The sequence below is a fragment of the Mobula hypostoma genome, chromosome X1, assembly GCF_963921235.1.
Source record: "Mobula hypostoma chromosome X1, sMobHyp1.1, whole genome shotgun sequence".
NCBI classification, from domain to species: domain Eukaryota; kingdom Metazoa; phylum Chordata; class Chondrichthyes; order Myliobatiformes; family Myliobatidae; genus Mobula; species Mobula hypostoma.
The window spans coordinates 26,810,307-26,835,313 of NC_086128.1; the positions used below are offsets into that span (position 1 = coordinate 26,810,307).

The 25,007-nt window shown below is 46.3% G+C and overlaps 1 protein-coding gene across 3 annotated transcripts in view; it reads left to right on the plus strand.

Annotated features, from left to right (window-relative positions):
* The first annotated feature begins 6,794 nt into the window (after positions 1-6,794).
* The window catches only part of ankrd52a (ankyrin repeat domain 52a), a 42,095-nt gene continuing 23,882 nt past the window's right edge, over positions 6,795-25,007 (plus strand). For all 3 annotated transcript variants that reach the window (XM_063037633.1, XM_063037631.1, XM_063037632.1), the window contains exons 1-10: positions 6,795-6,994; positions 12,397-12,480; positions 12,739-12,817; positions 17,010-17,080; positions 17,438-17,638; positions 18,285-18,372; positions 18,741-18,883; positions 19,156-19,368; positions 19,531-19,609; positions 24,798-24,912. In XM_063037633.1, the coding sequence (XP_062893703.1) occupies positions 6,968-6,994; positions 12,397-12,480; positions 12,739-12,817; positions 17,010-17,080; positions 17,438-17,638; positions 18,285-18,372; positions 18,741-18,883; positions 19,156-19,368; positions 19,531-19,609; positions 24,798-24,912 (1,100 nt within the window). In that variant the 5' untranslated portion in view covers positions 6,795-6,967. The remainder of the gene's footprint in view (positions 6,995-12,396; positions 12,481-12,738; positions 12,818-17,009; positions 17,081-17,437; positions 17,639-18,284; positions 18,373-18,740; positions 18,884-19,155; positions 19,369-19,530; positions 19,610-24,797; positions 24,913-25,007) is intronic.

Below are 25,007 nucleotides of genomic sequence, written 5' to 3' on the forward strand. Positions count from 1 at the left end.
CAACATAGCATGCTCACAACTTACTAACCCTAACCTGTACATCTTTGGAATGTGAGAGGATACTGGAGCACCCAGAGGAAACCCACACAATTATGGGGAGAACATATAAACTCCTTGTAGACAGCAGTAGGAATTGAACCCTGATTGGTGCTGTAAACCATCACACTAACTGCTTTTCTGCCATTCTGCACCCCCCCCCCCCATCTATCTTTGTTTAAACCTCAACCCATGGATATCTCGATGTGGAGCTGCAGGAGATGGCGAGATCCTCTGATTATCTTCCTTTCATTTTTACCATGAAGAAAAGTGGAGACTTTTGATCTTGATAGTTACTGGGGATGTCTTGGAGGTAGTCCACATGACAGAGGTGGTGTTGGATGTCTTAAACTGTAGATATGTCTTTAGTGCCTGATCAGGTGCATTCAAGACGACTATAGGAAGCTAGTGAAGAAATTGCAGGAGCTTTGGCTGAGAGATGTGCCTAATGGTAGGTGAAGTGCCACAGGACTGGAGGTTGGCTAATGCTGTCTTTAAGAAGGACTGCAAAGAAAAACCTGGGAATTGTAGACTAGACCTAACATCTGTGGTATATAAGTTATTGGAGCAGATTCTGAGGGATAAGATGTACAACTCTTGGGGAAAGATGGGGTGGTTACAGATGGTCAACATCACTTTGTGCATTACAGATCGTGTCTCATGTATTTCATTGAGTTTTTGAAGTAACCAAGAAGTTTGAGGGCAGGGCAGTAGATTTGCATAGTGAGCTGCTCTGACAAGTTGGATTGCATGGGATCCAGGGAGAGCTGGCTAACTGGATACAAAAGTGGTTTAATAATAAGCAGAGGGTGATCTTGGAAGGTTGTTTTTCAGACTGGAGGCTAATGACTAGTGGTGTTCTCAGTGGTTAGTGCTGGGTCCATTGCTGTGTCACCTATGTCAATAATTTGAATGAGAATGTGCAATGTGTGGCTAATAAGTTTGTAGGAGACCTTGTAAAGATGATTATTGTGAATTATAGAGAGAACTTGATTAGTTGGGCAAGTGGGCCAAGGAATGACAAATGGAGTTTGATTTGAGTTAGTATATGTTGGAGTCCATTATTAAGGATGAGGTTTTGTGGTACTTGAAGGCACATGATTAAAATAGGTTGAAATCGGATGGTTTCTTTCAGAGAAAATCTTGACAAATCTGTTGGAATTCTTTGAGGAAATAACAAGCAAGGTGGACAAAGGAGTCGGTGGATTTTGCTTGCTTGGATTTTCAGAAAGCCTTTGACAAGATGCCACACAAAGCTGCTTAACAAAATAAAAGCCCATGGTATTACAGGAAAGATAGAAGATTGGCAGAGTGGAAATAAAGGGTGGGCTTTTCTGGTTGGGTGCTGGTGACTCAAAAATACATTCTATGAACCCTGAGATTCATTTTCTTGCAGGCATGCACAGTTAAACAAATTTAAAAAACCACACAGTGACAACCATTGTGCAAAAGAAGATGAGCTGCAAATATAAAAATAAATAAATGGTAACTAATATTGAAAATTTGAGTTGTACAGTCCCTGAAAGTGGGTCCATAGATTGTGGAATCAGTTCGGTGAGGTGAGTGAAGTTAGCCAGTGACTCAGTGCCTAGTTTGTGGCCAATACAACAATAAGGTGGGGAGGGGAGCAGGTAGTGTTGATAAAGCAGGGAGTCTGCAGAAGGAGACTGGGCAAAGAAGAGACGAAGAGGCAGATGGTATAGTGTAGGGAAGTGTATGGTCCTGCACTTAGAAGGAATAAAGGCATAGACTACTTTTTTAAATGGGGAGAAATTACAAAAATCAGATGTACAAAGGGACTTGTGCTGGATTCCTTAAAGATTAACTTGCGGGTTGAGTCAGTGATAAGGAAGGCTATTGCAATGCCAGCAATCATTTCAAATGGACTAGACTACAAAAGCAAAGATGTAATGCTGAGGCTGAAGGCATTTGTCAGCCTGCAATTAGGGTATGGCAAGTAGTTTTCGGTTCCTTATCTAAGAAAGGATGTGTTTTGGAGAGGGTCCAGAGGAGGTTCATGAAAATCAATTGAAGAACGAAGGAAGGGAGATCTTAAAAGCAATTGAATATTGAAAGGCCTATATAGAGTAGATGTGGAGATGTTTCCGATAGTGGGGGAAGTCTAGGACCAGAGGGCATGGCCTCAGAATAGGTTGTTCCTTTAGAACAAATGGGGAGGTATTTCTTTAGCCAGAGAGTGATGACTTTGTGGAATTCATTGCCATGGACAGCTGTGCAGGTGAGTATATTTAAGGCAGAGTTGATCGTTCTTGATTAGTAAAGGCAGCAAAGGTGAGAAAATGAGGTTAGAGGAAAAATAAATCTGCCACAGTGGAGCAGACTTAATGGGCCATATGTGAGAGAAGCATTTTTGGAAGTCAAATGAGGTTAGGACTTTCACAGTGCCATTATGCTTAAAAAATGCAACAATTGTATTGGTGTATAGGGAGAGGTTGGGCAAGCTAGGACTTTATTCCTTGCAGTATAGAAGACTGAGGGGTGACCTTAAGGAGCTGTATGAAATCATGAGGGGCAGTTCCCCCCCCCTCCAAGAGTAGGGGGATCTAACACTCAAAGCCACAGGTTTAAGATGAGAAGGAAAGATGGGAACGGGGGGCCAACTTTTTTTTTCTTCCAGGCAGGTACATAAACAACATTTATAAGGTATGTGGATAGGAAAGAACGGATATGAGCCAAAAATGGGTAGGCAATTTGGTGTGGATGGTTTGGGCTGAAGAGACTGTTTACACACAGCGTAGATCTTTAGGGCAGTTTGCAGCATGTTGCAACACGCCATCACTAAAGTTCTTGCCCCCTTCCAATCTTATAACAGTTCCCTTGTTAAACACTACCACTGGTGAACCATCTCCACATCTGAGTCAAATCCCCACAGGATCCTTTCATTTTGAAACTCCAAGGATTCCTCCATTGAGGCTCCTGGGCAGTAGAACCATCTGCCCTGATGGGTCCTCTCTGGAGCACAGGGTGGCTGCTCCTTGTGTTGGAATGGGGATTCTCTAGAAGACAAAGAACAGAGAGTGCTCCCTGCTGTCCTGGGACACCAAGGTGCAAATCCCATGATTTGTGGTATAGGGGGAGGACCGAAGCTGTCTTCCAACCTCAAGTGGCGCTCTGGACATCCCACTGGTGAGCATCAATAAGACCATAAGATACTGGAGCAGAATTAGGCCATTTTGTCCATTGAGTCTGCTCCTTCATTTAATCATCCCTGCCAGACCCGATCTCCTGCCTTCTCTACCATAACACTTCACGTCCTGACTAATCAAGAGCCTATCAGCCTCTGGCTTAAATATACCCAATGACTTGGCCTCCTCAGCCAGCTCTGGCAATTAATTCCACAAATTTATCACTCTCTGGCTAAAGAAATACCTCATCTCCATTCTAAATGGATGTCCCTCTATTGAGGCTGTGCCCTTTGGTCCTAGACTCCCCTTCCAAAGGAAACATCCTCTCCACATCCACTTTATCAAGCATTTCAACATTTGATAGGTTTCAATGAGATTCTTTCTCTCCTCTTCGCCCCCCCGCCCAAAGTGCATACCTATACACTCCCCGAGACTAAATTCCATTTGCCACTTTGTCCATTCTCCTAACCTGTCCAAGTCCTCCTGCAGTCTCCCTGCTTCCTCAGCACTACCTGCCTGTCCACCTACTTCTCAATGAAACTGCTGACATCAGCCTATTTTATCACGTGCTTTCAAGTATGCCAAAACCACGTCCTTAACAATTGACTCCAACATCTTTCCAACCATGAGGTCAAACTACCTGGCCTATGATTTCTTTTCTTCTGCCTCTCCCCCTTCTTGAAAAGTGGAGTGACATTTGCAAATATCCAGTCCTCCAGAACCGTGCCAGTCTATTGATTCTTGAAAGATCATTACTAATGCCTCCACAATCATTTCAACCACCTCTTTTCAGCACCCTGGGATGTAGAAAATCTGGTTTAGCTAATTTACCTTCCTTCAGAACTCGGTTTCCCAAGCACCTTCTTCCTAGTAATTGCAACTGCACTCTTCTGCCCCCTAACACTCTCAAATTTGTGGCATACTGCTAGATTTATGCACATACATAATCAGTTTGTCTGCCATTTACTTGTTTCTCCCTCCCCACCCCCATTACCAGTTCTCCAGCATCACTTTCCAGTGATCCAATATCTAATCTCACCTCCCTTTCACTATTTTATATTTGAAGAAACTTTTGATATCCTCTAATATTATTGGAATACTTTTGTATTTCATCTTTTCCTCCATTATGACTTTTTTAGTTGCTTTCTGTTGGTTTTCAACAACTTCCCACTAATTTTTGTTCTATTATATGCCCTCTTGCTTTTATGTTGGCTTTGACTTTCCTTGTCAGCCATGGTTGCCATCCTGCTTCTAGAATACTACTACTCTGCGATGTACAATATCTATCCTGCACCTTGCAAATTACTTCCAGAAATTCCAGCTATTGCTGCTCTGCTGTCATTCCTGTTGGTGTCTCCTGATCAATTTTGGCCAGCTCCTCTTTCATGTCTCTAATTCAGTTTACTCCACTATAATACTGATAATATATCTAATTTAGTTTCCCCCACTCCCAATTGCAGGGTGAATTCTATCACATCCTAATCACGGTCTCCTAAGGGTTCTTTTACCTTAGGCTCTCCTATCAATTCCAGCTAATCGTTCATTGCATGACACCCAATCCAGAATTGCCTTTTCCCTAGTGGGATCAACCACACGCTGCTCTAAAAATCCATCTCATAGGCATTCTACAAATTCTCTTGGGAACCAACACCAACCTAATTTTCCCAATCTACCTGCATATTGAAATCCCCCTGACTATCATAACATTGCCCTTTTTACATGCAATTTTATCTCCTGTTGTAATTTAATCACAAATGAGAGAAAATGTGCAGATGCTGAAAATCCAAGCGCGCGCACACAAAATGCTGGTGTAACTCAGTGGGCAGGCAGCATCTGTGGGGGGTGGGGTACAGTTGACATTTTGGGCCAAGACCCTTCATCAGGATCTCGGCTCGAAACGTTGACTGTTTACTCTTTTCTATAGATGCTGCCTGGCCTGCTGAGTTCCTGCAGCATTTTGTGTGTTACTGTTATAATTTGAGTCCCACATCTTTGGTACTGACTTTTTACCTTTGCAGTTTCTTAACTCTATCCACAAGGATTCTACATCTTCCAATCCGTGTCACCGCAAAGGATTTGATTTCATTTATTTTAAACACAGCCACCTCACCCCCTCTGCTTGTTCTTTTGATATGTGTATTCATGGATGTTAAGCTCCCAGTTTATAATCCTCCCTCAGCCACAACTCAAGGATATTGGTCCCATTCTGGTTCAGGTGTAACCTGTCCCTCTTGTACAGGCCATAACTTCCCCAGAAGAGATCCCAATGATCCAAAAATCTGAACCCCTGCCCCCTGCACCAGTTCCTCAGCTATGCCTTTATCTGCCAAATGTTAAGAGATTCCATAATTAGAAGAATATAGATGATATTCTGTGGCCACTATAGAGATACTCAGATGACATATTACCTCCCTGGTACCAGGGATGCCTCTGATCATATTCTAATCAGCATTCTAAAAAGGGACAGTAACCAGCTGTCATGGTACATATTGACACCAATGGCACGGGTAGGAAAGACGAGGTTATGAAGAGGGATTTTAGGGAGCTCAGTAGAAAGCTGAAAAGCAGGACGCCTCCAGGCTAGTAACCTCTAGATTGATGCCTGTGGAATCTCTTAACATTACTTCACCCCTCTTCTCTTCAGAGCCTCAGTGCCAGCGACCTGGTCTCTACTGCTCCCCTGGTAGGTAGTTCCCCCTCAGTATTCAAAACGGTATACTTATTAAGAAGAACAGCCACAGGGCTGCTCTGTACTAGCTGCCTATGCCCTACTCTCAACAGTCACCTGCGTCTTGCAATCTAGGGGTAACCTCCTCTCTGTAACTTCTATCTGTTCCTCATTTTCCCATATGAACACAAAGAACATGAGTCATCCTCGCTGTTCTAATTATGCCATATCAGAATCAGGTTTACTATCACCGGCCTGTGACGTGAAATTTGTTAAAAGCAGCAGCAGTTCAATGCAATACATAATGTATAAGAGAAAAAGTAATAAATAAAACAAAAAAAATCAATTACGTATATTGAACAGGTTGTTAACCCCGAAATGCTGTATATTTAAAAAGTGAGGTAGTGTCCAAAGATTCAATGTCCTTTTTGGAGTAGGATGGCAGAGGGGAAGAAGCTGTTCCTGAATCACTGAGTGTGTGCCTTCAGGATTCTGTACCTCCTACCTGATGGTAACAGTGAGAAAAGGGCATACCCTGGGTGCTGGAGGTCCTTAATAATGGGCACTGCCTTTCTGAGACAACGCTCTCTAAAGACAAAGGATGGAGAAAAAGAAACTTCCTAATACTTACCTCGCCCAAGAAGCCTGATTTTGCCATTGCCAAAATCCACCCACATTTAAATGGCCCACTCAAACAATATGTGGAAGGATCAACCTGGACCGCACAGCGGTTGGGGACTGTGTCTGGGAGGAACAGACTGGAAGCTTTTGCGGTGGAGAAGTGAACGGGGCCTGGAGCTCTGCACTCGGCGGTGAGTCGTGTGCGGGACCAGTCCCGACCTTCCGCCGATTGGCGGCGGTGTATTGGAAGACTAGGCAATGAATGGGAGGACCGACTTGGACCTCCCGCCGGTAAGCGGCAGTGTCAGGCCTCGCCCCGCCCGCCTCTCTCCTGTCCCTGGCCGCGCTTTCTCAGGCGGGCTGCGCCAGGCGCCGAGAGCCCAGTGATGAGCCAGAGCGTCTTCCGGCGACAGCAGCCTTCGCTCTGCTCCCGGCCTCGGCCCAGGCCCCGGCCACGCCCGCTCCCCCTTGCCCGGCACTTGCTTCCAACCGGGTCATGGGTGTGCTCTGCCTAACGGAGCAGGTAGGACGGCAGCCACGCAACTCGAGGGCTGGGGATAATGCGGCCTAAACCACCGGGGCGTGGGGAAGGCGGGGATATCGTGTTTGCGGTGGGGGGGTGATTTGCGGGGGAAGGTGAGGGCCCCGCCGGGAAGGACTGGGCCTGGACTATAGGATAGGAAGGGGGAGGGAGGAGCTCTAACATAACTTGGGGGATGGAGGGAGAGAAGGGCTGCTGTAGCGCGGGGTGGAAGAAATGATGAGGGGGAGCCCCATACGTGGGTGAATTGTAGGGAGAGGCCCCTTTTGCGGGACGAGGGGAAGATTCTTGAGAAGGAGGTGGAAGCAGGAGTCTCTCGTATTTGGGAGAGATGGGGAAGGAGATGGAGGGGCGGGTCCCTCGTACGGGAGGGGGTTGTGATGGAGATGGAGGAAACAATCTCGGACTGGGGAGGGAGGGAGATGAAAGGGATGGACCCTCGAACTGGACGGTGGGAGGGAGGGTGATGGAGGAGAGGTTCCCTCGTGCTGGGCGGTGGGAGGGAGGGTGATGGAGGGGAGGTTCCCTCGTGCTGGGCGGTGGGAGGGAGGGTGATGGAGAGGAGGGGAGGGTCCCTCGTGCTGGGCGGTGGGAGGGAGGGTGATGGAGGGGAGGGGAGGGGAGGGTCCCTCGTGCTGGGCGGTGGGAGGGAGGGTGATGGAGGGGAGGGGAGGGGAGGGTCCCTCGTGCTGGGCGGTGGGAGGGAGGGTGATGGAGAGGAGGGGAGGGTCCCTCGTGCTGGGCGGTGGGAGGGAGGGTGATGGAGGGGAGGGGAGGGTCCCTCGTGCTGGGCGGTGGGAGGGAGGGTGATGGAGGGGAGGGTCCCTCGTGCTGGGCGGTGGGAGGGAGGGTGATGGAGGAGAGGTTCCCTCGTGCTGGGCGGTGGGAGGGAGGGTGATGGAGGGGAGGGGAGGGTCCCTCGTGCTGGGCGGTGGGAGGGAGGGTGATGGAGGGGAGGGTCCCTCGTGCTGGGCGGTGGGAGGGAGGGTGATGGAGGGGAGGGGAGGGTCCCTCGTGCTGGGCGGTGGGAGGGAGGGTGATGGAGGGGAGGGTCCCTCGTGCTGGGCGGTGGGAGGGAGGGTGATGGAGGAGAGGTTCCCTCGTGCTGGGCTGTGGGAGGGAGGGTGATGGAGGAGAGGTTCCCTCGTGCTGGGCGGTGGGAGGGAGGGTGATGGAGGGGAGGTTCCATTGCATTGGGGCTGTGTTTGGGAGGAAGGGAGGTGGAGGGGAGTGGCACTCCATTGCAGGAAGAGGGGAAACTGTCTCGTACTGTGGAGAGGGAGCAGATGGAGGGTAGGATCCTGCGTACTGGGTGGGAGGAGATGCAGGAGGGAGTCCCTAGTATGAGGAGGGGAGGAGGGAGAAGTTGGTCCCTCATTCTAGAAATGGATAGATAGAGATGCGGTGAGGAACATCACTGAAGAGAGGGGTGGGCCCCCTTACTCCCTCCATCCTAGCAGATGTCCTCAGCCACCTCCTGCCTCTGGAGTCAGCCTGGGACGAGGTGGTTCAGGCCTGGAGGGCCAGGTGCTGTCTGGTTGCTCTGCGATGGGCTGTGGAGAGGGACTGATCCTCTCTTTCTCCCCATCTGAGTGCTCCCTGCAGTATGTCTGCACCAACGTAGGAGCTGTCTCATTGAAATGTTTATCCTCTAGCACTCGTGTTTACCTGAAGTTAATGGTGTAGAGCGTTTAATACATAATAGATAATACTCCAGTTGATCCGTTCACAAGCATTCCTGATCAGCGTGACAGTGATTTCTGATTAAGAGATTCATATTCAGTTCTCTGACAGTTTTGCACCACAAACTCTTTGCCTCTCCTTCTCTCTCCTGTGTTGTCTGAGGGGTGGTGTTCACTGAGCGATGCCAAAACTTCGTCCTTGGTTACTGAAACTGTTCCCCCTGCACTGGACCACTGGTGGCTCTTTCATCTCACTTCACTGTCCACTGAGGAAGGAGGTCCAGATGATGCTGATATTGTTCTGATTCCCCACACCCCTCCTCGAGCGACCTCCCGCGAGCCCTGTCCCCACAACTCCACTGTGTGTCTGTCTGTCTGTCCCCCTCTCCACACCCCACTCCCTCCCTCTCTCCACACCCCACTCCCCTCCCTCTCTCCACACCCCACTCCCCTCCCTCTCTCCACACCCCACTCCCCTCCCTCTCTCCGCCCCCCTCCCCCTCTCTCTCTCCACCCCCCACTCCCCCCTCTCTCTCCACCCCACTTATCTTTCTCTCTCTTTCTACCCCACTTCCCCCACTCTCTCCCTCTTTCTCTCTTTCTCTCTCCACCCCACTCCCCCATCTCTCCTGAGCCTTCAGCCACCTGGGTCCCCCAAGTAGTGAAATTTTTAAGATAAATTTCCAGTCTCTGCATCTTGTGGCAACAACATTGTTATTTGCCCCTGGAATGAGGTTCTTGCCAAACCATTTCGGACCAAATTTAAAAGAAAATGTTTTGTTGACTAGAATCATCATTTCTTTTCCTCCATTAACCAGATGTGTTTTCTTTGCAATTCAAAAGATTTGGAGATGTTTCCAGATAATGAATTTTAAATGTAATTAATTTTAAAATTCCACACTGTTAATCTGAATTTATATCGTGTGGGGAGTGCTGCTGCCTCGACTAGATCCAGAGACCTGGGTTCTGTCTCGAACTCCAAGGTTGTCTCTGTGGTGTCTGCGTGTTCTCCACCCCCCCGACCCCTGACCTCATGGGTTTCTCACGAGTGCTTCTGTTGCCTCCCACGTCCTAACGACATGCGAGGTCAGTATGTCAGCAGGGATTTGATGGGCTGCAGGCTCTGAGCTGCTGGTGCTGGTGTTCGGACAGGCATCTCTGGTGGGGGTTGGGGGGGGGCGTTTTTGGGAGAACAGTGGGTTGATGTAGGGAGGCCTGAGCCAAGTCCTTGCAGGAGTTCCCTGAGCCTGGCCCTTCCACTCGCTCCCTACGTCATGTGCTTTGGTGGTGTTTCCGTGTCAGGCAGTGAGAGAAATTCTTGGCTGGAAGGAAGAAAACAATTCCAGAGGCAATCAAAGGGCCTCAAAGATAAACAGAAGACTGCTCCTGCCAGCATATAACACTAGCAGAGGGAGGATTACATGGTGCTTTAAACATCAACAGTGTGGGAAGTATGTTATCCCAAAGTCACAGAGTAATATAGCTTGAAAACACACCCTTCAGCCGATCTGGTCCATGCTGGCAATCCTCCAAGCCCCTCGGCTCCACTTCCCTACCAATTGCCTCTTAAATGTTGCAGTTGTACCTGCTTTGACCACTTCCTCTGGCTGCTCATTCCGGATACTCATCACCATCAGTGTTGCCTCTCAGGTCTCTTTTAAATCTCCCTATTTGTGCTGTGTAGTTTTGGATTCCCCAATCCTGAGGAAAAACTTGCCCCTCATGATTTTATCAAATAAGGATCCCTTCATTGTTGTGCACTGCAAGGAGTAAAGATCCAGCATGACCAACCATTCCCAATAACTTCGGCCCTCTTGTCCATGCAGCATCCTTATAAATTTCTTTTGCACTCTCTGTCCATGTTGACAATGTCATTCCTATAATTGTGACCAAACTGTTGAAAATGCTTGAAGTGAGGCCTCACTAGCAACTTGTATAACTGCAATATAACAACAGGAATTCTGCAGATGCTGGAAATTCAAGCAACATACATCAAAGTTGCTGGTGAACGCAGCAGGCCAAGCAGCATCTATAGGAAGAGACGCAGTCAACGTTTCAGGCCGAGACCCTTCGTCTGCAATATGATGTCTCTACTCCTATGCTCGATGCTTTGACAGATGAAGGCCAGCACATCTTCTTTACCACCCTATCTACTTGCATGGCTGCTTTCTGCAAACTGTGCATTTGTACTGCCAGGTTCCTCTGTTCCAAAACACCATAGGAGTCTCAACTAGAGAGAGTGCAATAATACTAGATCTATTCAGGAATGAGGCAGGGCAGCTGACTGTGTCGGGGGAAGGTTTGCATCTGGTGATCATAATGCCATTAATTTCAAGGTAATTATGGAAAAGGACGGGTCTGGTCCTCATGTTGAGATTCCAAATTGAGGAAAGGCCAAATTTGATGGTATCAGAAAGGACCTGGCAAGTGTGGATTGGGACAGGTTGTTTTCTGGCAAAGGTGAAGGCTGGAGTATAAGAAATGAAAGAGAACACTTAAGGAAATCAGGAGGGCTGAAAGAAGACAGGTTGCTCGAGCAGACAGAGTGAAGGAGAATCATAAGGGATATGTTAAGAGCAAAAGGATTGCAAGAGACAAAATTGTTCCTCTGGAAGATCAGAATGGTAATCAAAAGAAATGGGGGAGATCTTAAATTGATTTTTTGCATCTGTATTTACTCGGGAGATGTGTGTAAAATCTATAGAAGTGAGGCAAGGCAGCAGCGAGGCTATGGACCCTATACAGATTACACAGGAAGACGAGTTTACTGTCTTGAGGTAAATCAGTGTGGTCAAATCCCAGGGCCTGACAAGGTGTTCCCTCGGATCCTGTGGGAACCTGGGGTGGTGGAGGAGACAGAAACAGGGACTTTTAAGAGATGTTTGTTCATTTCCATAGATGCTGTCTGACCTGAGTTCCTGCAGTATTTTGTGTGTCTTTTTACCTTTGCAGTTTCTTAACTCTACTCCCAAAGATTCTACATCTTTCAATCTTTTTTCCCTTTTTAAGAATTTGATTTCATTTTGTACTAACAGACTCACTCCACTGCACCCTCCACTTACCTGCCTGTCCTTTCAATACAATGTGTATTCTTGGATGTTAAGTTCCCAACTATGATCTTTCAGCAACATCTCAGGGAGGCCACAATGTCATACCTACCAATCTAACTGTGCTACAAGATCATCTACCTTATTTCGTATACAGCGTACGTTCAAATATAACACCTTCACTCCTGTATTCATTAACCTTTTCAATTTTGCCTCCATGTTGCAGAAGTTAAATTTATACCCCTTTCTAAACCTTTTGTCTTCTGGACACTTTTGTAATCTCTCCTGTACTCTTTTTCCCTTAACTTTTCCAGACTGTTGAACACCACCTCTCATTATTTAGTTTAAAGCTCTTTCCATGTTCTAATTTCTCCCAGATTCTACCCCTCATCCACAGATGGGGGACAGTTCACAGCAGGAGGAATGCGGAGCATCTGGGGGGGAACGCATGCAGTCATGGCAAGGATATGCAGACACACAAGTGTTAGGGTTGAGGGCAAGGGGAGATGGCGGGGATAGGTGCTTCCCTCCCTTCCTGAGCAGCTGTAGGAATGGAGTGCTGGGTTAGTGGTTCTGCGGCTGAGACTGGGAGATTGGTGAGTTTGGAGATCGAAAGCTGGGGTGGGTGAATAACTGTGTGTTCTCTCGCTGTCAGGCACCCCTGATCCAGGCCATCTTCAACCGAGATCGGGAGGAAGTGAAGTCACTGATAAACAGGAGTGAGGACGTCAATGGATTGGTATGCGGAGCTGCACACACTCACAGGGTGTTGATGGGGAGAACGGGGATGTGTAGTGAGGACATCAGTGGGATGTGGGGACCTGCATACTCTGGGTGGTGATGGCGTGAGGGAGCAGGTGGGGAATATGTAGTGAGGACATCAGTGGAACCATGGAGCGAGATAGGGAGTGTGTGGCAAGGACTGGAGTGTGTGTCAACTATATGCAGCACTCACTCCCCATTATGACGGGTGACTGATGCCTGGCTTTGTTCACAGGACCAAGAGAAGCGGACACCACTTCATGCAGCAGCCTACCTGGGTGATGTTCAGATCATCGACATGCTCATCCAGTCAGGTAAGGCTCTGTCATTCTGGAACCCCTTCACCGACACTTCTCTACTCCCACCGTACAAGCCCCCTGACCCACCTCCTGTGTGTGCATGTGTGTGTGAGACCTCCCTCTGTGTCTCTCATCCTCCCCATCCCTGTCATCATATATCACCTTTCACCTTTGACCCTGACCCTCCTTTCTGCATACTTCACTCCCCCCAGCTTCATGCATATATCACTGATTCTTGAAACTGCGGTGAGAACATGTCCCACTAAGAAAAGTGCTAATTCTGTTGCAAATGAATAACATTTTCTTAGTTAAAATAATCAGGGTTGATCATCTGAGGGTCAAATGCAACATTTTTTTCATGTTTGTTTTTAATTTTATAAATTATATGATTATATGATAGCCCAGTACCCACAAAATCAGTTGTCCTCAGACAAGAGATTATCATTTCAATTTGATAAAAAAGTGTGAAAAAATCATTTAAAATGTATAATATATATGCCAGATGAAAGAATAGAGTGAAAAACCTCTTTAAAACTAAAAGTAGTGAATTTTCAACAATATTTACTCTTATTTTGTGGTTGCTCAAAATGTGTCCCAAGTTTTTGTCAACACCGTCAGACATTTATATAAAAAAAAGGCAATAAAATCGGGCAACCACATGGTCAACTATATTCCTGAGGATCCCCTTTCCACCCTCCACATCTGCTAAATGCAACAAGGTCAAACAAGCTCCTGTAAGTTTGCTATTTTTTTCAATAATTTTTACATACTTATTGATGTTGCTACTGTCATGATCATGGCATGTCAACTCTGTCTCTTGTATAGAAAGAATTATTTTAAATTATGACACAAATTTATGCATTTTAAGTAGAAGCCAGAGGCAGTTAGCAACAGAGGGAAAACAAGATGGCTTCTGTATACAACTCATGCATGTCACGTTTAAAAAAAACGGTCAGCTTTTCTGTCTAACAGTGGTGACAAAAACATCCAAATCATCCTCAGTGGAGGCTTGAATATAATTTGTGATCACAATAAATAGTAACATGGCTTGTAATGTTTCTTTAACCTCTTTATTTATAATATACAGAATTTCCCCTTTGTTTCTTCCACACACAGGCCCACAATATTTCCTTACTAAATGTATCCTCAATGACTAAAACCATAAATGAATTTAGTTGCACCATTTCATAATCATTTTATAAAATTTCACTAAATTAAACATAATTAAATTAATAGTAATTTTGCACAATTTCATAGTAATTCCATTAAATTCTTACCTTCCTTTTATGTATTTTAGGAAGTTATGGCTAGGCAGCAGCTATCAGTGGAGGAGCAAAGGAGAAGAAACAGGGAATACCAAAAAAAGTGGAGAGAGAAAATATATAGTGAGCCCGAGTTAAAGGAGGAATACCTGAGAAAGGAAAAGCAAAGATGGAAGAAGAGAGTAGAGGATTGGAAGATAAAAACTATCAGTGATTTGAATGAAAGGGAAAAGAGGAGTAAGAGAAAGGCGTGGAAACGTAGACAGCAAGAGTCAAGAGAGCGTAAGAGAAAGGGCCCAGATCGCCCAGAAACTCCCCCAGATAGTCCATTGAATCAGACTATACAGGAGCCAGCTCGCAGTAGGCAGTCTATAGCAGGTGAAAGGGAAAGAAAGAAAACAAGAGCAAGATACTTGAGAGAGATGAAAGCTTTGAAAAATAAACTTCGAGATAATAAAAGATGGGAACAAGCTGAAAAAGCGTTGGCGACGAGAGCAAACTAGAAATAAAAAAACACAAGAATCACCAAGAAAAAAAACAGAGCAGATGCTACAGGGAAGCAAACTCAAAAACCCCTCCATCAAGAAAACCCTGCTCTTCCACAACTGTCTCATTCAAGAATTTAATCAAAACAAAAATAATTTACAGTCTGTTCAAACATCAAAGAACTTGACTCTGTCAGGCAGGGTTCTAAAGAAATATCGCCTAATACACCAGACAAAGCAGTTTGGGCTGACATACAACACACTGCGAAAGAGAAGGACTACTGACAAAAAACCCACTTACATTCAAACAATAACCCAGATGGTTCAGGATTTCTACTATAATGCTGCACAAATGATGACTGACAAACAGGACACAATAACATGGAAGAAAATAAAGCATCAGAGAATGATTCTGACTGACACAATATTCAATCTTCACGGGGAATTCATCAAAAAGGAACCAACTGTAGAACTCAGTTATTCATCCTTCTATGCTTTACGTCCATTCTATGTCACAGCACCAAAACCATCAGATTGAAAGACATGCCAATACCATGAAAATGCAAAGCTGATGTTTAATGTCCTAACAGCATATGGTGTTGACAAGTCTAGCAAATTGGAGGATAGTTTTGAACTTGTGTGTTGTTCTCAGACAAGCAAGGCATGTCTTCTGCGCTCCTGCACCCAGTGTCTCCACAAGCACACACTTCCCACCCCACAGCAAGAGTTGACCGATGTTGAGTGGCAGCAATGGGAACGAGTTCAGGACCAAACAGCAGATGGAATTCACTGCAATACAAGACTTGTGAAGCACAATGGCACAATGGCAGAGCTCATCAAACTGTATGAAGACAAACTAAAGAGTGAAACGACAACACATGTGTGCTTGGTTCAGAACCAGTCCAGGGAATAGAGGAGCTTGATACAGAACTGCAATGAAAGCACTGTAATTGACGTGGACTTTTCTGAGGCTTGGAAATATAGTTCTGAGGTACAGTCATGCCATTTTGATCAGAACCTCCCACAGCTCAATCTGCACAGTGGCACGTATGCACAAAAGTAGAGAAAGCAGGATTTTGTACAATATCAGAATCCAAGCGACAGGATGCTTCTGCCATTTGGACTCACATGGAACCAGTCCTCAGAGATATTTGTTTAAAATTTCCAAAAGTTGATACCATTCAATTTTGGTCGGATGGCCCCAGCAGCAGTACAAAAAACAAGAAGAATGTCTCTCTCCTCTGCAATGTCCCTCCAACACTGGGTTTCCAGAGAACAACCTGGAACTTCTTTGCAGCTTCACATGGGAAGGGAGCTCCAGATGGCATTGGGGGAACTGTGAAAAGGACTGCAGACAGCCTTGTACTACAGGGGAATGGCGTTGAGCATGGCAAGATCTTCCATGAGATGGTTGGGAGAAGCCTTTGCAGTACTCAGCTCTATTGTATTGTTGAAGGTGACATGCAGACATATGATGCAGTCCTTTCTCAACCACTGAAACCTGTACCAGCAATGAGGAAAATCCATCAGGTTATACCTTACAGAAACAGCATCCATTGCAGATCATTGTCATGTTTCTGTAGTGAGCCACAGATGTGCCAGTGTTTCAGCCCAACAACATTTCAGTTGACTGAAAATACACTTGCCAGGGTACAGGCTGAGGAGAATGATGGCCCGACCACAATGGGAAAGAACAGAGGGCCTTTGGCAATGCTGATGGAGGAAATGGAGCAGGAACCCCAGAGTGGTCCTGATGGGACTACGACAGATATATCTGCTGGTGTCATTAATGATGGAGATTGTCTTGCTGTCATTTATGCCAAAATTGATGGTTAGCAAAGGCTGTCCCTGTGGATGCTCATCATCAAGATGTTCAAGTGGAGTTCTTGCATCCACATGGGCCCAACACACGCTTCCATCCAAAACCAGGTGGAAAGGATATGTGCTTCGTAGCAGTCGAAAATATTCTGGTCAAACTGATGGAGCCATCATCACCAGGTCATGCAAGCAGGATGAGGGAGATCTACCACCTGTCTGCAGAAGTCATGGACTTCATAGAGGAGGAGCATATTAATCATCTACTTCCTGATAACGCTGACTGAACGTTTTCGAAGATTTTCAAACCCAGAAATGGATGGAGGAGGTTGCACCGAAATATTGCTTGATTGCTGAGACCTTGTTCTATAAACATATACGTTTAGATTTCTTAACATTTAAAATTTTTTCTTTTCAAAATTAAAACCTGTTTTATCCAAATTCTCAAGAATCAGTAATATGTCTCCCACCAGTCTGTTCGCCCCATCCCTGGACTCCCTCTGCATCTGCTTCCCCCAGGCACTCCCCCCTCCCTCCTCAATGCATTTCTGAAACACTGGGCACACAGTCTGTCTCAAGCCCTCTGCTGCCTGGTTGAACTGTTCTTTCCTGGTGAGTCAGACCCAGCCCCTCTCTGTCCCACAGGAGCTAAAGTCAATGCGAAGGACAGCGCCTGGCTGACCCCACTGCATCGCGCAGCAGCTTCTCGTAACGAGGTAAGGAACCCTGTTCTACTTTCTGAGCCAGCGTTGGGTCAGTGGGGCGCACTGTATGAGAGGGGGTTGGGGAGGGAGACATGAAAAAGGGTGCAGGGGGGAGAGGGAGGAAAGATGTGGAGAGAGAACTGTGGGAGGGGTGGCAAGGAGACGAGGGGGTAGCAGTGAAGGGGGATGGAAGAAAGAGGAAGTGCAGAGGGAGGAGGGAGCACCACAAAGGTGAGGGAATAGGGAGAGCTGTGGGAAGGGGAATAGGGAGTGCCACGGAAGTGAAGTACCAAGCAGTGCAGCAGTTTCAAGGGAAGGAGTGATGTTTGATGGGTGGTGACCGTACCCTCCTCTCCCCACCCCCCACAGCGAGCTGTGAGCGTTCTGCTGAAGCACTCGGCTGATGCCAATGCCCGAGATAAGTTCTGGCAGACTCCTCTACACGTGGCGGCTGCTAACAAGGCTACCAAGTGTGCTGAACTTCTTCTGCCGCTGCTCACCAATGTCAATGTGGCCGACCGTACAGGGCGGACAGCACTTCACCACGCTGCCTACAGCAGTCATCTGGAGGTACCTGGCGAGCCCGGGGGAGGGGGTGGGGGAGATGCATTTGGGATGTGGCATGAGAGAGGGGTCCTGTGAGGTGGGGTTGGTGTTTCTCTGCACTTGCTGTCCTTGCCCTTCTGGGCAGGAAGAGATGCATGGTTTGGGAGATGCTGTCGCAATAGCTTGGGTGAGTGAGTACAGTGGGTTTTGCAGACTGCATTTACTGTGTGCTGTTGGTGGGGTGGGATGCCGATTGAGCGGGATACTTTTTTCCCAGGTGGTGTCAAGCTTCCTGTAGACGGTGGAGAGGTAAGGTTGTATGCATGGACTAACTCCACTCCAGTTCCCTCTCCATCCCTGTCACTTCTCCAGAGAATTTTTTTCACCTGGAGCGGGATGAACTTATGGAATTTTCTCTGAGGTGGGGGATGTTCTGTGGCAGATCTACTGCCCAGTGAATGTTTTATTTCGTTAATTAGCGAGTGAAATGCGGGAGCTGTATTCTCTGTCTTGCTCACCCTTATTCTGACTGTCTATTCCCTGAGGTAGAGAGTGATGTGGGAGAGCTGTTTTTGTTCCTCACCTCCCCCCCCCTCACTCTACCTGTTCCCTGGGGTAGGGAGTGGTGTTACCTGTGTTCCATCCCCCTTACACTGCCTGTCTGTTGCAGATGGTACAGCTGCTGTTGAACAAGGGGGCTTGTGTCAGTGCCTGTGACAAGAAGGAACGTCAACCCATTCACTGGGCTGCCTTCATCGGTGAGTGTGGGGAGTTTCAGACCTGGTCTGGTGCTTCACCCCTGTCTGTCCCAGAGGTAGAAAACATCTGTGGGGTGGAGTGTGACCCATGTACTTCACGTTTCTCCTCTTCTCCCACTCCACTTTTCCAGGATCCATGACTGGGGAGAGGAGAATGAGGTGTTTCTTGATCATTGTTCCAGCCTGAGATGGATGGGGACTTTGGGGAATTGGCTGAGATGTTGATTATGGCATGGGATTGAGCTGTGGGTGGCTTATCTTAGGGATCTGAGGCTGTGGGGGTGAGGTGCGGTGGTTTGCTGTAAGTGGGGGGAGTGGTGGGTCTGGAGGATTCACTGCCCACTCCTGATCTCTGCCCTCTGTTCCAGGGCACCTGGACGTGATGAAGCTGCTGCTGTCCCGTGGGGCAGTGCCAAGCTGTAAGGATGTGAAGGGATACACCCCGCTGCACGCGGCTGCCTCCAGCGGAAAGTTCGAAGTGGTGAGGTACCTGCTGAAGCTGGGTTTGGAGGTAAGTCATGTCATTCCTCACCCTCACCCTCACTCCTCGTCCCTCACCTTCCCCTCTCAACACCCCACCCCTCCCACCTCCTCTCCATCCCTTCTTCATCCCTTATCTCCTGATTCAGCACTCCTCCATCACCCCTGTTCTCCATGCAGCCCTTTCCACCCTCTTCCTCACCCCTACCATCACTCCACACTGGCCTCACCCTCCCTCCCCACCCCCCCCCGCACATTTGTACCCTCTCGTCCTGGGCTGAATGTCTGTGTTGATGTCCCCAGATCGACGAGCCCAATGCCTATGGGAACACAGCCCTCCACATTGCCTGCTACACTGGACAGGACGCCGTGGCCAATGAGCTGGTCAACTACGGGGCCAACGTCAACCAGCCCAACCTCCTGGGCTTCACACCGCTGCACCTTGCTGCTGTCTCCACCAACGGAGCTCTGTGCCTGGAGCTGTTAGTCAACAATGGGGCCGATGTCAATGTTCAGGTGGGTCTGCAGCCCTCTCCCACCGCGCAGGGTCTCCAACCCATCAGCTCCCCCCACCGATCTTGGGGTGTGTGGTGGCTGGCCTAGGGGATGGCAGGTGGCTGTGCTGACACCGCAGGGCAAGGTCACCCCCCCTCTCTCAGTCATCTCCTTTTCTTCCAGAGCAAGGATGGGAAGAGCCCTTTGCACATGGCTGCGATCCACGGCAGATTCACTCGATCTCAAATCCTCATCCAGAATGGTAGGTCTATGTTGTGTATGTGGCCTGGCTACACAACAGTGCTATTAATAAAAACGCTGGAGACGGGAGCTAAGTTTCGTGGTTTTTTATTGGCAGAATCCGAACTTTAACACACACGTACAGATCAATACGCGCCTAATAACGCATGCTCAATATGCGCCTAATAGCGCATTCAACGACATTTTACTAAAACATAAAGTAGTCCCTTATTATACTGTAGGCTATACGGTACACTCCTCCCCTTTTATTTTAATAGTGTATCAACTTTTTTTTTACTGGGTCACTATGTTAAACAAATATGTTTACCCATACCATACAAACATCGACCATTTGTTTACTTAGTAATTTAATAATATTAAATTATAACAAGCTTTTTTTTTACTTTTGGTCTAAGACCCATTTATAACTCAAGTCTCTGGGGGTCTTCTCTGCCTCTCCGGGTAATATCTGTCAATAAACTTGTTTGTTTTAATACAGATTTCCATATAAAAGTCATGAAAAGTTGACCTCTGAACATAGGGAGTTAAGAAGATGTACGCCTCCAACTTGCTAAGAGTTCTAGGCAGCAGATCGCCTCCATATAATGAAGATTCCTCTGTGCAGCTGTCCTAGATATACACGCATCTTTGTGCTATCACTTGTCTTCCTTGCCCATATCTCATATGTTCCAACTGAGCTAATTACACAGCCAATCTCCGTATTCTCCTTAGATTCCAAATAGATAGCCTGACCTTTATGATACCATCTCTTATCGTAATATAACTTTCCATCTTCTATTCATGCTTCATATCTTTGTGCTGGTGATTCAGCAGGAGTGCTGGGAAGATGCTCAGGAGAAGACGGAGATGCTGGTCTTTTTGGAGATTTAAGCTTATTGAGAGTTTGCAGATCTTCCATTATCTGTTCATCTGTTAACAAGCAATTTAACTCCACAGGTGCTGGTTTTCGTCTTTTGTCTGTAATTGGAACAGGGCCATTCGGTCTCCTTAGTTTCCTAGTCGTTACTGGCTTTACCTCCATAGAATCTCCTGTGAGTTCCATTGTTAGCCTCTCATTCTCAATCATCTTTTTTTCTTCTAACTCAATCTTTTTATCTTCAAATTCCTTCACTGCTGCTTTCTTCTCTTTAATATAATTCCTTTCAACTCATTCTGTCTCCAGTTGCAGAAAAAGCTCTGCATTTCGTATTCTTTCCTTGTATTGTTGATCTAGTTTCTTCATCCTTTTCATGATGCTCCTGCAAAGTGCCTTCCTGTAACTGCTGTAGCTGTCTTTTGAGAGATGTCAATTTCTCCTGGTACATCTGCTCTTTTACTTCCAGGTAGTCTTCATCATCCTGCTTATTGGCAATATCTGTCTCCCTTGCATCCTCTGTATCTTCATCCGATTTGCGGCCACGGATACTGCGTTCGTCCTCATCGTCGACGCTGTCTGGGTCCTCCTCGTCATTCTAATAGTCAACAATGGGTGAGAGGAGAGCTGCGGACATCTTCCCCGCCGAGCTGCCCTCCTTTGTTGACACATCTAGTGCCTTGATGGTGTGCCAATCCAACTGGATTTTCCTGAGCCATTCCCGTCCCAGCAACGGTGGTCCTCCATTTTTCAGTACAGAGAGGTTCAGCTGCTGTGTTTTGTCTCCGTAGGTCACTGTCACTTTTATTTTACCTTTGGGGTGCACTTTCTTTCCTGTACAAGTCTTTAGCAGTAGTTTAGTTCGTTTCAGAGGTATGTGAGAAAACAGTCATTTGTAGTCGTGTACAGAGATCACTTAAAGCTGAGCCTGTGTCCAACTCCATTTTCAGTCTCACGCCTGCCACTTGTGGAGTGATCCTTATTACTCTTCAACTGTCTGTCTCTTTCACGCTGTGAAGTTGCAGACAAGACAGTTCACTTTTGTGAACTGCTTTCTTCCATTTTGTGTACATTGGTGTATTTTCCTTTCTGGGGTTTCTTGTTTCTCTGTATTTTGTCCTTTTTCTGCTGTTTACTAGCTTTGCATACTCTGCCAGTGTGGCCCTGTTTGCCACAGTTTCTGCATTCTTTGACAGGCATCAGGGTCATGTGACATGTTCCCACAACGGTAACATTTCTTTCTTTCATTTCTGTTCAGTGACATTTTATTCGTAGCATGTTTCAGAGATTTTTGTTGTATCTCTGAAGCACCCCATGCTGCTGTTTCCATTGATATTGCAATGTTCAGTGCCTTCTCTCATGTAAGGTCTTTTTCACCCAGGAGCTTCTTCTGTGTGGTTTCACAGTGCATGCCACACACTAACCTGTCCCTCAATGCGTCTGATAGACCAGCTCCAAATTGACAATGTTCTGATAATTTGCGCAATTCAGCACAATATTCAGAAATGCTTTCATTTTTGCTTTGATTCCGTTTGTGAAATTTAAATCTTTCAGCAGTGACCAGTGGTTTGGGATTTAATTGCTGTTGGAGAGTGTCACTATTTGCTTGAACGTTTTGTCAGCTGGCTTTTCAGGCGTTAACAAGCTCCGTAGCAGCCCGTATGTTTTTGCTCCCGTAATACTGAGTAAGATGTTGGCTTTCTTTTCATCATAAACACCGTTAGCCTCACAATATAACTCCACTCTCTCAATGTAAGTTGCCCAGTCTTCAATGCCACTATCAAATGCTGTAATGGTTCCAATCATCGCCATCCTTGTTATGTTAATTAAGCCCTGTTTTCCCCTTGTTTTCTTTTTGACTCGCGTGTCCTTTTTGCTAGTGCCACGAGCGCACTCTGTCTAGATGTGTGTGTGTCTGTCTTTTTTATCTCCCTTCTGGGGCAGGCAGACCCTCAGCCCCTGGTGGTCAACGGTGGCTGTGGTCTCGGCGGTATGTGCTGCAGCTCCGACTGTATCTCTTCGTCTCCCGATGTTCCCGACCCCGGCTGTGCTCCCGCTTCCTTTCGGACTCGCGGCCTTGCTCTGCCTCTTTCTCCCGCTCCTTGGCTTGTTCCTTGCGCTCTTCCTCTGAGTGTCGTTATCAGTTAAAACAAGGTGTTCCGATACGATGTAGGTTCATTAGCCTCGTCGCCAATTTGTTTATGTGGCCTGGCTACACAAGAATGCTATTAATAAAAACGCTGGAGACGGGAGCTAAGTTTCATGGTTCTTTACTGGCAGAATCCGAACTTTAACGCACACATACAGATCGATACGCGCCTAATAACGCATGCTCAATATGCGCCTAATAGTGCATTCAACGATATGTTACTAAAACAAAGTAGTCCCTTATTATACTGTAGGCTATACGGTACAGTCTACAACTGCATCTGTGGGATCAGAGACATGAGTGATGCAAGTAGGTCCTTTGGCCCAACAAATGCGTGGTGACCCAGTTCACCAATCCCATTCACCCACATTAGGACCATGTCCTTCTACACCTCAGCTGGTGACCCCCTCCCTATGTTTCCTCTAAGCTGTGCGCGCGCACGCACTCTTTTCAACCAGCGCACAAAGGCAATTAATGTGCGCACAAAAGGTTAGTTACCTAAAATAATGTAGTAATTAATAATTATACTTATTGAAAATGATCTTTTAGCTAAATGTTTCTGTTAATTAGTTAGTTTTTCAAATACCACAATGCACGTTACAAATTTGCATCACCTCACCTTTCCTGTTCCTGTTTGTACAGCTACATCACGGCAGCAGCCATCTTTGGCAGACAGTGTTCATATCGTAAAGTTTACAAAGATCTGTTTCAAATCCTGTAGATAGCTTACTAAGTTTTTATTGAAAAAAATATGGATTCACTATGTCGAATTCAAAAGAAGCGAAGGGCGTAAAGCGCAAAAGAACTGCAAATTTGTTTAAAGTTAAAAGGTGCGAATTTAAAGAAATTGCAGAGGCCTCTGAAAATGAAGCTGTTGCTTTCAGGCCACTTAATGAAATCAAATGGTTATCTAGACACTTTGCATTGCAGGCAATAATGAAAAATTATGAGGCACATATTTTGAAGAAGATCAGTCAAATGACCCTGTGGCTAAATACTGTCACGAGAAATTGATAAACATCACATACAAAGTAGCTTTACAGGTTTTAAGTGATGTCTTTGATGAACTGACTGCAGTGTGCAAGATTCTGCAAACAGTGGCCTGACAATGATTGATTCACTTCATTTTGCGCGAGGCAAAATTAACAAAATAAGAAAGCAGTATCTGGGAGACGATGTTTCATGGAGTGACAAAGTTAAAAGTTTTTTGCTAAGCCAACAACGTGAAGAAAATGTCACCGTAGATACAAGTTCACTGTTGACTTTTAGAAATAGTCTTTGTGTTCACTTAGAAGAAAGGTTTCCTGAAGATGAGGTCCAAGAATGGTCAGCTTTTGATTTCTCCGCAATTGCAGATTGTGACTTCACATTTCACCTTATGTCTAAAATATCATGATTTTCTAGCTGGAAAATACTGTAATAGTTAGACAGTTTAATGATTTCAAATTTTCCATGCAAGAAAAAATTAAATCCAAACTGATTTCAAACTTTGCTCAAATGGTGGCATTTGTACTTCAAAATGATCAGTTTTGCGACCTTGCACAGTTGATGGACATTGGGGGAACCTTTCTTGCATCTAGTGCGGAGTGTGAGTGAGATTTTACCCTAATGAATCAACTCAAAAACAAGCTGAGAAACCGTTTAGGTGAATGTCATTTGGATATGTTAATGAGAATCAAAAGCCATCAATTGGATGGAAGTTCTATTAGTCTAGGTAGAGTTTACGAAGAATGGGTAAATGCCAAAGACAGGAGAGAGAAAAAATAACTGAGTGACTTAATTATGTATGTTATTTTGTTGTTGTTCTGTGCAGTTTTATGTCAAATATTTTGTAAACCTACATGAACTGCCTTGTGTGCATTCAGTGTGCACATGCTTTTGTCACGGGTTAAGAATGTGAGGGACCCTGTGTGTATATTATTGGGGTTCAGCGTGTGGGGGAAATCCCTGTGTCTGATCCCAGTGTGTACATTATTGGGGTTCAGTGTGTGCCAAATCTTTGTGTCTGATCCCAATTCCACCATTATTGGGCTTCAGTACTTAGGGAACCCTGTCGTTGATCTGTGTCCATTATTGGGGTTCAGTGTGTGGGAAATCCCTGTGTCTGAGCCTGTACTCCTGGTGGGTGTGGGTCTCTGAGGGAAGCTGTATGGAAGATGTTTTATCATGGTTCCCTTTTTCCCTCAGGCGGAGAGATCGACTGCGCGGATAAGTATGGGAACACTCCTTTACATGTTGCTGCTAGGTACGGCCACGAGCTACTGATCAGTACCCTGATGACGAATGGTGCTGACACGGCCAGGTGTGTGTACACTGTGCTGTTGATGGAGGGAAGGAGAGGTATTCCAGTGCAACCTCATGGGACACTTGCACTGAGGGAGCTGTTGGTGGGTAGGA